Below are 12,416 nucleotides of genomic sequence, written 5' to 3' on the forward strand. Positions count from 1 at the left end.
CCTTCCATTTATCTAAAACCAATACTCTTTCTAAATGTGTTCGGTTCAAAAGCCAGGACTATACTTTCAATTCAGTGGTCCAGTTTTGTTTCTAAATGCTTTTTGCTCTTGTTTCCTAACTTCTAAGTGCAGTTATTCTGGCAAATGCTTCTTCTTCTGGCAAATCTTGAAGGATGAATGCACAGAAGTGAAAAAAGCCATCTACCAGTAAGATTCTCTGTCCTGGCACAAGGGCTTTGCAATCATTGGAAAGGAAAGCAGTAGCAAGCAAGAACATGGAGATAATGTCACAGCCAGAGGACTGAATACAGTACAACCCTGGGAGTTCAGTGCTGGCAAAGTTGAAGGCCTACTCAATAACAAGCCCAGCAAAACAGGTACTGCAACACTCAATGCACTGTATTTCACATCCTCTCTACCATTTAATGACTAGGTTAAAAACTCCCATGGTACTTTTCTCTGCTATTAATAACTTCATTGCTAAATCTCACTTTTCAACTATACCTCCCAAAACCACTGTCTTTGGTCCATATAGCCTAAAAACCATTACTTTTTTAGTGACAAGTTTTCAGAACACATTCTCCTTGTGTGAACAGACGACTTGGTGCCAGCACAGAGGATGCATTTGTAACAGTGGTAGTTTCCCATATACATTTTAAAGAGCCAACAAAGGAGACAAACTCTGTGGAAAGTGTCTCCTCCCCAATATGCATCTCTCATTTCCCTGTTGAGAGATCATGCCTCTGACAAACCAGTGCTCAAAGCAAATGCACTTCTTTGAAAAGCTTCCCCCACTGTTCTGCCCTTATTGTCTTGTCAACACCCTCTCCTCACAAACAGTTGCTTCTCATCGGAACTGATTTCTGAGCACAGTTTCAGTAACACAACAAACAGAACCTCCAGCACCCAGAGGGGTATGAGGTAAAAAAATTATATGCAAGTGTCCAGTGATTATCATTTGAAGTCTTGCATTTTCTTCAATAAAAAAGGAAGTAAATAAAAGAGAAATGATCAAGCATCCGTCATATGAAGGACCAAAGTACCTTCAGTCAACAGTATCTCAGCTGACAACTGTCAATGTTGACACTGAATTAGGTAATTAACATCCAGTTCCTTTTCACACTGTCCTGAAGTAGTTGACAGCCATTCAAACTGTATTTCCTTTCCGTCTCCTCCTCCACAGATTAAACAAAATAAAACATCCCAAGTAATGATGGCAAGAGAGTAATGGCAAAAATTTAAGGAAGGCTGATAAAACATATTTCTAGCATTTCTGACCTGGCACCTAGAACTTTCACATAATAACAAAGCATCAGAAGTAACACCATCCACATCAGCACCCTCAAGGAAAAGCTAGCACTGCGTCTGGGTGTGAGCTCCAATCCACCAGAATCCTGCTTTAGCACTAAGTGCCAGAGCCTGGGGCGGGCCCTAGGCCATGCCTCCAGTGGCGAGCCCACAGGGCCAGGACACGCACCTGAGCCGTGCAGTTCTGGGAGAAAACTGGCAGAATGTTTCTGGCGTTCTCTGGCCTGGGCTACCAGCATTCTCCCAAACAACTGTCAGGCATTGGTGCCAGTTTGGGCAGCCCAAGCACCGTTCCCAGGAGGGAGTCCAAATGCAGCCATCCTGCTTGGAGACTGGAGTTCAGCACTACAAGGCAGGACCAGACCATGCCAGTTGGCCACAGGGCCAAAGAGTAAAGCCTGGCACTGTTTTGTTTACTATGCTTGAAGCCTAAGCCTCTAGCTGAACAATACAGGGCATTAACCACTGACCAGGTCTAACAACACAGATAAACTTTTGTGTCCATGCCTTCTCCTCTGTCACCTACATATTAAGTAGCACACAGCCTACTCATGTATACCTACATTAAGCTTGTCCAATTTTCCCACAACATCATGGATGCTATTTAAGAATCAGTTTTGAGAGTCCTAAAAACTTTCACAGCCTTCTGTTACTGCCCCTTCATACAAAATGGGAAGGGCAGTAGCCACCTAGTGATGAGGTTAACAGGCAAGGCTCCCTGTGAGGTGCCATTCAAAACAGTTGCCATATACAACAGAAAGTCCCATGGGATCAGAGACCTTGCTATGCAGCTGAAACCCATCTACCTATCTGAGATAAGAATTTGCATTTTAGTGAGTACTTATCAAGAGTCTGCCACCTAAGCAATGTCCTCCACCAGTGACACACACACTTTGAATATCAGGGAAGTCCTCTCATTGTCAGCTTCCTCAGCATCCAAAATAATCCCGGAATCCTACCTTTTATGTCTTCCCCTCTTTCCTGACAAGTGTTTCCCTTATGTATCTCATGGCAAACCATGCTAGGATGCCAGAAGCATGAGCAGGCAAAACTTTCAAGACAGAAGTGTTATCACTAATGTGATTTACTGCAGATAGAAGAAAGTGTAAGAGGGTATGGATGATGTTGTTAGGCTTTTTTTTTTAAATCTAAGCCCATTTTGTCATGTACAAAGGTAGTAAACATCTGGAAGACATTCGGTAAATTGAGAGTCATGGGTTAAAAGCTGTTTCTTGGTAAATTGCTCACATCCCAAAGATAAGCATCACTCCTTGGTGGCAAGCTCAGCAGTCAGGGACACTGGTGCAAAGGACTGGAGCAACCTCTCTGCAGAAGAGGTGTTCTTAGGGAAGGGGCAAGCAGTGTGCCTCTCAGGTGTCAGCATTTGCTCATTCTGACACCCTGGGCCAAGACATGTCAGCAGAAAGGATGTGGGTTTGGTGTCACTGGCAGCAGGCTCTGGTTCACAACTAAACCAGCAGCCTGATAAGCGCAAGCCAGGCTCCTGGCCTGATCACATCAAGCTCCACACCCAAAACATACAGTGAAACAGTTCCTAACACATGCTTGAGGCAGGAGCCCTGGAAATGTTGGTCCTATCCCTTAGCTAGTGGTAACTTAACAACTGACAAATCCACAGGGAATATATAAACAGCACTCTGCCTATCAGAGTGTTTGCTCCTTCTTTTCTTTTAATTGAAAGTGTATAACTGAGCTAAATAAATTAAGACTAGTCTACAAAGATTTTTTTAAGGACTAAACAACTGCACTTGTTAAAAAAAAAGGTGTCCTTATTTTAGATAAGCAAAGTGGTTTGGGAACCAACAAATTAACCTGTTGGCACAAGAAATGACCACAGCAAAACCAGAAGTACAAAATGAAAGGTTAAGAATGGTCACAAAATCTACTCCATGAGTCGTGAGACATCAGATTAACTGCAACAAGTTATTATTTGTATGGCTGATATGCTTCCATAAAAATAATTTCAGCAATGGGAATAGGTGAGAATACTGAGAATGACCCAGTATCTTCACGTGAACCTAAACATTCCTGTAACTCAGTTCCACAGTCCCATCATGTCATACTAACTTTTAAATAATCAGGATTCAGAAATCTGTGGCCCCCTCTGCAACTCAAAGATACACAACATAAAATTGTTTCTGGAACTGTAGGAAGTGTCATTGCCAGCTGGTTTGTAACAAGCTCTTGCGCTGATAGCACTGAAAGGGCAGACAGGCCTAAGAAGAGCCCCACAGTGCCAGAACAGTAAATTCTGTCTTTCTGTCCCTAGGCTTGAAGTGGCCTATCAGAGCAACATTCAGTTGGGCACTCAGTGTCTCCTGGCCTGACATATGGCATTCAGCTGTGTAAGCAAGGAGGAAGACTCAGTAGGAAGGGTGAAGGTTTTCTCCTCACAGAGCTGTTTTCTCTTATTCTGCTCTTGAGAGCTGCAGTTCAAAGGGAGCCAATGTCTCTTCACATGAATGGCATCTACAGAAGGGTGAAGATGATATGAGAAGTCAGATGTTCTAACCAGACAGCCACCCTGAGGTTCTGTCCCAGTACAGATCCACTGCAGTTCTCTATGTCTGCTACAGCTTGACTCAATCACACCTGCAGAGGTAGTGTGAAAGCTTTAATCATGCCTGACTGGGTAACTAAAAAGGATTCTTCGTCTGCAGCAATGTTTAAATCCAACACTTTGGCGAGATCTCAGGCATGTTGTTGGCGCAATCTCCAGTCCAAGAGTCAATTTGTGGCACAGAAGGGAAAAGCAGTCAAAGGTAGTGTTCAGTCTAGATGAGATGGCTTTGCAAGAATTGCATTGCTCCACAAGAAGTCTTTGTAACCAACTGAGAAAGGACATGGTTGCTTATTTCAAGTCTTTTCTTGTCACTAGCTGTACTCACTCCGGGTAACCAGCACAGGCTGCCATTTGCACAGGAATTTCAAGCATCATCAAAACCAAAAGATACACCATCATTTACATCCTAAACCACACTACAAATGTGCAAGGCCTTTACCATTGCAGGCTGGAAATCCATTGGGGAAACAAAATTAGAAAAGGATTCTACAGCTGGAAAGAAGACAGAAATTCATACAGTCCCTTTATATTTTCTTGTAAGAGCCTGAAGCAAACAATAAACAGGCAACAGAAATAAGTAATTTCTTGAAAGCTTAATCTGTCCCAGACTCATCTGGGTGCCCAAAGGCAGACAATGCACTTGGGATATCCTGCTTCTTCAAGCCTCAGAAACCCTCTGTGTCGGGTGCCTCTGGGAGTGCCAGGATGTGGAAAGGGGGAAAGGGAGCCTGCAAACACATCACCCTCTACTGCTTGGGAGGGTTCAGCGTTGCACTTCCAGGGCACTCCCCAGGAGTCTGAATACCTGACTGCTCCCATAAATGCTTTATGCTGACACCCAGTTATTGGTATGAGCAATGAGTTGTTCCCAAATGCAGGTACGAACTCAGGCAAACCTTTCTCTCCTGTGACAATAATACTCTGTATATTATAGAAAACCTGTAAGTAATCCACTGCCTCACTTGGTACTGCTAAAGCCTTGGGAGTGCCTTGCACCTGGTGTTTTGGGCACTAGAGTTAGGGACACAAACAGATCAGATAATCCAGATAACAGCACAGGAATTATCAGAAGTAAAATTAAATAGTTTTTGAGAAAGAAAATGAAACAATTTGACAATTTAGCATAATCTGAAGCAAAATGTGAAAACATTCTTGAAATATTTAAGGGATTGACACAAAGAAAAAAAGAGCACTAAAAAGATTAGACATTATGTTAGGGATTAAGAAGACATCTTTAATACTAACAACATCTAAACACCAGAATAAACCATCAGAAATTAACATCTTTCCATATCAGAACATGATGGGATGGTTTGTGTGGATTCTCTCCAAGGCTACTTTTCATGATTCCATGATAACAATGTAAAATTGAAGAATTACATTTCTCCTCCTTGCAAACCAGTACTTCTGCCTATGGCAGAAATACTGTGCGACCTAGGGAGTAGAAAATTATCAAAGCTTTTAAACTTTTTTGCTTCCTATATTTAGGGACAAACAAGTTTCCCATAATGGGTATCAGTCCACTTCCTGCAAATATCAGCTGAAAATGCTGTAAAATCAAACATGCATCCAGCTAGGCATGGAGGAACTGCAATACTCTGCTCTCTGCGATGCTTGGCTCACTTTTTGACCTCCATGCCCTTTCTACCAGAGCCCAGGGCCTTTGTCCCTCCCTTCCCTCAGCTCTCACAGTGCTATGGCAGGAGAGGTTTGCTGCAGAGGCACCAGCGTGGCTCTGGGAAAGCCCAGGGCAGCCAAGCACTCCCTCCTCCCTCAGAGATCATGGCACATGTTCAAACAGCAACTGGCATGCCTGAAATGAGAGGGAGGGACAAACTGCAAAAGGGCTGATTGATCACAGCACAGCAACCAAGAGGAGGGAGACATGCAGAGCCAGAAAGAGGTCAGACACCTCATTCCAAAGGATGTAACAAGACCGAAGTAATTCTGAGATAAAGGGTAAAAAGGGTCAGATGCACACCAAGCTGGAATGAGTTAAGGGAAGCAGACAGAAATCAGTTTCTCACCTGTATGGCAGAAAACTGGTAAAACTACACAGGGGATTTATTGATATTTTCTCACCATGGAAATTCTGTGAGAGTGCAAAAAGAATAAACACCTTCTTTCACATCAAAACCTGCTGAACTCCTATGTAACTGATTTATAAAGCCTCACTGCAAAAGGCATGGGCTCAGCACACTATATTCAAAGCAACACACTAAGCTCATACAGCTCAGAGCAGGAGAGAACCTGGGTATTCTGGATCCTCCAACCCTGATCTTAGACCCATGGCTGTAAACGGCTCTCTAGACCACAAGTTCAGATGAATAAATATTTTCAGAGCTCTCTCTTCACTTAGTTTTGCTTTTCAGTGTTTCACTTTTGCTTCATCTTTCTTCATCCAGATTGTTTTCTTCACTTTCTTTCTTTGTATCTGGAGCAAAAGAACCTTTTAATCTATTTGCATTTCAGCCTTTAGCTGCTGATTTTGCACTACACTTGGTCTAAATAGAGAACTCTACTAGCAGAATTGCCAACCTCAAATTCAAGAGTCAAAACAAAAGCCCCCAAAAACTCAGAAGCATTTTTGTTTTGCTAATGTTCTATCTTCAATTCGTGCTTTACAACCAGAAGGACTACAAATATGTCATTTAAAATTAAATCCGTGATCTTCCTCAATTTGCATACATCAGGAACCAGACTTTAAAACAAAAAAAAAGCTCGGTAACTTTAAAACTAAACAGAACACCTTTTGCAGTTCTAACAACTGGCTGTAGGTGACCAACTGACCCAAAATAACAGATCAGCAAAGGTAATTTAGATCACTTCCAAGCAATTTCCTTTCCCATCTCCTTCCTCTCCCAAGAATGCTCTTTTAGCTGTCTCCTAATAAAGAAGCACCATTACCCAAACCATATGGTTCACCTTCCAGCATCAGCGTTTATCTGTATCTACCGAGGGTGAACAGGCAGAGAACAGGGTAGGACAGGAAACCACAGCTCACAGCTGAGACAAATGGTCTGTTTGCTACTCTATTAGAGCACCAGAGCCTTATCTTGGATGCAAACAAGATTGTGAAATAGAAAGGGAGGGGGGGGGGGGAAGACCAAACAAAGCCTGTGATGCTTATCGTGTTTCAAGATGGGTGGAGTGCAAAACCCAGAGACAGATCAATTACACCTACAAGGTAAGCAAGAAGGAGGAGCAAAACACAAATATTTTGAGTCTGTAGGATGTGGGCTAATTTATCTGATGGCACATGTCCTAATGTAACATTTACAGAATTGATAGGATTGAAGAGGACCTCTAGTTTTCATACAAAAATAAAGGAATGCATGACACTAAAATCTAAAAATAGTATTGGTACAATTACTTATCCAATTTAATATCTATCTGGTAACAATTCACCTTTCCTACTGTTTTCATGCCTGCACAGAACAAGCAGCAATTGCTCAAGCTAAAAGTACATCCTGTAATTCTGACATTAAAATTAGCAAGTTGGTGGTTTGTCTCTGGAAAGGTGAAAGAGACATATATATACAATGTAGAGAACAATTTGATTTTATATATTTGCAATTAGCTAAGCTGTGGGAGCTGCATGTGCAGGTTTGAGCTGAATGTTCGATGAGATAAATGAATGTGAGGGAAAAAAGTGATGCAACAAAATACCTACCACTGCAACCCAGCATACTGGATAACTACTGCTCCAACACTTCCACATGTAATTCCTGATTATATCTACAAAATGGTCAAAAAAACCTTTTAAAAACCTGAAAGCCAACTGCTGTGTATTCACCATTTCATCTGTTTTTAGAATGATGGTTGACAACTATGTCTGAAATCGCTCAGGCTCCTGTGTCTCCTTACTTGAGAGCTGGTCTTTAATTACTGAAATATTAGTGTCAGATTTGACTGGGTTTCTGTGGAATGACCATGCAACAGTCAAACACACCACAACCTTTCTTTCCCCAACAAACTGTGCATGACTTCTCTGTACCAAGTGACACTCCACGAACAGGCACCTAGAGCCTGGCTAAGCCTGAGGGCTGCAGCCTGCGGACACTGCGCCTCCAGCAGTGCGCTGGCAGCCCCACATTCCTGCACAGGACTGCATGCCACCAGACAAATGCTGGCATTTATCCAGCAGGTCACTCAAACTAAATTATCACCTGCTGCCATTCAAAAAAAAAAAAAAAAAAAGGAGGTATTTACAAAATTACATAGGACAAGATAAACTTTCTGTAGATGTTACAGAGTTAAAAGAGGCCAAAGGATTAATTGAATCTTAAAGCTTGAAGACTGAAAATCCTTATGGTTTATGATCACATCAGAGACTTAGAACAGAATTATCTGTCCTTAAGCCTTTGAAGTTTATCTTGCTCCTTAAACTTTTACTGAAGTTCCATTAGGTTCTAACAATTTTCCAATTTGCTTCTTCTGTGATCAGTAGCTCTTGAATGATGTTAGCAGCAATATATTTCCATCTGCGCCATGCAGTTCTCCCTGCTGCTTAAAAAGTTTGTCTGTGTAATTTACTAGTACAGCCAGTAACACAGCTGCCTAACTGCAGTATTGTCTAGTAGTACTCCTGAGTTACACAGCACTTCTTCAAGAATAATTCCATAATTGGCAATAATACCATCCCTGCTTAACAAAATGGCAAATAAAACAGAACACCATATCGTGTGTGTATATTCATAACTAAATCAGTAACTTCAGGTCATCAGCTCTGAGCTGATAGAAGAGAGTCAGAAGTCCATGTTCTATCACTTTAATTATTTAATTATAACTTTATTTATGCTTTATATTAAACTTTACATACTCACTTTATTAATTTATGAAAGCAAAATATGGACCACAATCTTTTAGGTAAAGCAAATAAGGGTTGAGTCCTTATGTTAATAATGAACCTATTTTCCCCTGCACCTTAGTGGGAAAACATTTCTGAACATAGAAAAAGAAAAGAAAAAGAAAACCTTTCCTTAAACATGATCATATATTCATCTCCTAAAACAGATTAAAATACTATAAGTGAACTGAGGTTATTTTGATTCATTTGCAAACCCATAGCATTAAATACTTACAAGATTCTAAATACTTAAGAGATTCTTGTACATTACCAGGGAACACAGGAAGCTGCTGCTAGCAAGCATCTTCAGTGCTGTGAATAAACCCATAGAATTTAGCTATTCGCTTTTTAAAACATTGTTTATTGAGAACACTTAATGAGGACTAGGGCTTCAATAGCAAATATTTAACCAAGAGCACAGATTCCCTCATACAAGCACAGCTGTCCCAGCCTACTTGGGGGAAATTCATTATGATAATAAAAGATATGAGCTTTAGCCTTCCTTTATTTAACCCAAGCTATTGACGTTTCTTAGGCAAAGGAACCCATACCCCACATCTCTCTCATCTCCTTTTTGACAGGAACAAGTTTCCAGAAGACTGGGGTACTGCAGTTCTGCACAAAACAGCAGTCTTTCAGGGCAGCCAAAATTACACCTGGATCATGTGGAGTACAAACCATTTCAGTACAATTCCCACTAAGGACAAAACAACTGACCTTGCCAGTGACACTGGAGTGTTAACCTGGTACATCACCCCAGGCAGGATAAGAGTGTACGTTTATTTTGCAGTGGGTAGGTGCTGCCCACAGAACACGAGCTGGGGAAACAGCGATCCAGGGGCAGGAGGGGTGGCTCCTGAGCAGGGGTGCCAGCACGCTCAGGAGAGCCAACAAACACGAGCTGGGTGGCCTCCTGTGAGGCCAAGCACAGCTGAGAATACAGTCCCAGGGCTACAGGAGTACTTTCATCAGTATCCTAAAGCAAAACTTTTGCATCTAATCCCAGTGATTATACAGATGATGTTATCCTTGCACATTGTGTTGGCTGTCCAATGTGGGAGGTGGGGAAGAATTCTTTCTTGTGGGCTGTCTTGTTAGAAGGATTAAGTTATGGCCATCCACAAAATTTATGCAGAAAATATTTCACACTCCAAATTTTATTTTTAAAAATTTCATCCCGCTACTGCTCCTTTTACCCTCACATGCTGCAGTAGATCCTCATTCTCCTTTCCTTGGGGCTAACAACATTCAGCTATAAGAAAGCAGTTGTACAGAGATTCAGTCCATAAGATGTAGGTCAATGACTGAGGAAACTGACATTATTTAGGACAGCACATGAATATTTGACATGTGCACGAAGTTAAGCCTGTGTATGAATGCTGCTCTAAACTAAGGCCCAGAGATGAAGAAGATCCTATCCCTCGGAGCTTTATTCAAACATAATTACTGAAACACAAATTCCGTACGGGGGTAAAGCTGCACTTCCAGAAGCAACACCACAAGATAATACTATAGCCACTCTACACCTGGTGGCAAAGTGCCTCAGAAGGGCTCTAACTGCCAGCAGCGCCAGCCAAGACCGCAGCGAGTGCGCTCCATCAGGATCTTCTCCTGCCATTACCTAGGGCATATTACTCACTACTGCTCTAATGAAAACTGCCAAGTTAACAAATACAAATAAATAAAAGACCTGCTTTGTTTTTTTAATACATGAAAAACCCATTTAGCTAACACTATGAATACATTTAGCTGTAAGAACTGGAATTAAAAATATATGTAGCTTGAATCTACATTCTAACCTGCAGCTAACAAAATCTCAAATTCAGTACTTAGGACAGAGGAGTTTTCTGAGGGATTTTGGTTTTGTTTTGTTTCGTCTGTAGGGTGGGGCTCTTCTACATCCTAGAAGAAAACCTCCTTACAGTTCTAAATGAAGCTAACTGGCACTTCAGTTGGAAAACTCAAATTAAAGGCTCGGAGTTCAATTACTGGAGAGAGAAGAGGAGGGTTCAAGTAGAGACTAGTTCATAAAGCAACCACATCCTTGTAATTTATCTTTTATGTTAGACAGTTTTCCACTTTGGTGAATCTGAAAAACACTGAAGACAAACTAATTTTAAAAAAACAAACAAACAAAAGTCATGCCAGAAGGACAGGTCAAAAGGGGACCAGGGTCTAAGTGCTTTTAGATGAAACCAGAGTTTAGTCTTTATCTAGAAAAATACCATAAATAATTTCTGCCCTTTAAGAAATAATCTTTTCGAAATCTCTGCAGAGACTTCCTTTGCTTTGATTCTTGATCGCTATGTGATCACTAGTTTTTCTTTTATATCTATATCTATCTGTTATCGAGTAACTTTTACTACATGCTTTTCTAGTTATTTGCAGGAGTGTGGTGGTATACAGATGAATTCCACATTTAGAACCTACATAGGAAAATGGAAATATCCAGATGGATTTTTTTCTTCTGAACTAGCCCGTGAATAATTTCAGAGGCAGGTATAATTGCTTCCACATGCACAGACACAGCCGGCACAATCACAAATTTATGTTTACCATTTAACAAAGATACATGTACAATATTTATTTATAAACAACTGACAGTAAGAGTAGATTTTCCAAGTGAGTGTAAAAGCAACTTCTGAACAGCAACAACAAGCAAAGGGACGAGGCATTCGGAGAGCAGAGCCACTCCTGGGTCGGTTCCCGCCGCCCCGCGGAGCCGGGAGCGCTGAGGGGCCGGCGCTGCCCGCGCTCCGCGCCGGGGGCGAGAGAACCGCGGCTCTGCCGGCCCCGGCCCGGCCCCGGGCCTCTCCGCACACACTCCCTCTCGGCGGAGCGGACCCGGGCGCGGGCACTTCCACAACCTGCGCCCCGCCGCCCTCGCAGCCCCCTCGCAGGGAGGAGCCGCCGGGAGGAGCCGCTCCGGCCGCCCGCCCGGCCCCGCCGTGCCCCCGAGGGCGCTCCCCAGCCCCGCGGTGCCACTCACCGACTGCAGGAAGCGGAGGGTCCCCACGTAGTCGCGCTCGGTGCTGAGGATCTCGTTGAGGACGCAGAGGCGGAGGCGCAGCTGGCGGTCGGTGTCCTTGGGGCAGCCGGCGGGCTCGGCGGCGCTGGGGGCGCCGGGCGGGGGCGGCGGTGGCTCCATGGTGGCGGCGCGGGCCGGGCGCTCCGCTCCCCGCTCCCTCAGGAGCCCCCCATGGCCCTCTCGGCCCTGCCTCGCCCGCGGGCCGAGTCGTTACAGGAGCCGGGTGCTGGGCGAAGCCCGGCTGCGGGACATGCCGTGCTAGCGGCGCGGCACCGCTGAATAGAGCGCGAAGGGAAGTCCCGGTGGCGGGGGGGGGGAAGGAGGGACGGGGCGGGCGCAGGCGGCGGAGCCCGGCCCCGGGGGCCGGCGGAGGGCAGCGGGGCGGGGCGAGAGCAAGGGCAGTACGGCTTTGTCATCTCGTCGTCCCGCGCGCCCTCGTAGTCGCCTGTCCTCAGCTCTACGTCCAGCACACACACAGCCGCGTGTCCTCCTCGCACGCAGCCCCTCTCACGCATCGCCTCTCATCCGCACTCCCCCGTCTCCTCCCACACGCACTCCCTCACCCCCGTGCGCTGCAGACCCCGCACACCTCGCCCTCTGCCCCCCCGCATTTCACAGTGTGTGGAGTTGCTGCACAGCCCTCACAG

General features: G+C 44.0%; 2 protein-coding genes across 2 annotated transcripts in view; one reads left to right on the forward strand and one right to left on the reverse strand.

The window, feature by feature from the left end:
* The window catches only part of LOC128936132 (skin secretory protein xP2-like), a 199,561-nt gene extending 187,784 nt beyond the window's left edge, over window positions 1-11,777 (forward strand). Inside the window, exon 3 of the mRNA XM_054274875.1 lies at window positions 11,391-11,777. Coding sequence (XP_054130850.1) covers window positions 11,391-11,777 — 387 coding nt within the window. The remainder of the gene's footprint in view (window positions 1-11,390) is intronic.
* PREX1 (phosphatidylinositol-3,4,5-trisphosphate dependent Rac exchange factor 1) overlaps window positions 1-11,889 on the reverse strand; it is a 118,748-nt gene extending 106,859 nt beyond the window's left edge. The window contains exon 1 of the mRNA XM_054274404.1: window positions 11,731-11,889. Coding sequence (XP_054130379.1) covers window positions 11,731-11,889 — 159 coding nt within the window. The remainder of the gene's footprint in view (window positions 1-11,730) is intronic.
* Window positions 11,890-12,416: the final 527 nt, after the last annotated feature.

The sequence above is a fragment of the Melozone crissalis genome, unplaced genomic scaffold, assembly GCF_028551555.1.
Source record: "Melozone crissalis strain CALT ecotype California unplaced genomic scaffold, PUWL_Pcris_2 ptg000017l_1, whole genome shotgun sequence".
Classification (NCBI taxonomy): domain Eukaryota; kingdom Metazoa; phylum Chordata; class Aves; order Passeriformes; family Passerellidae; genus Melozone; species Melozone crissalis.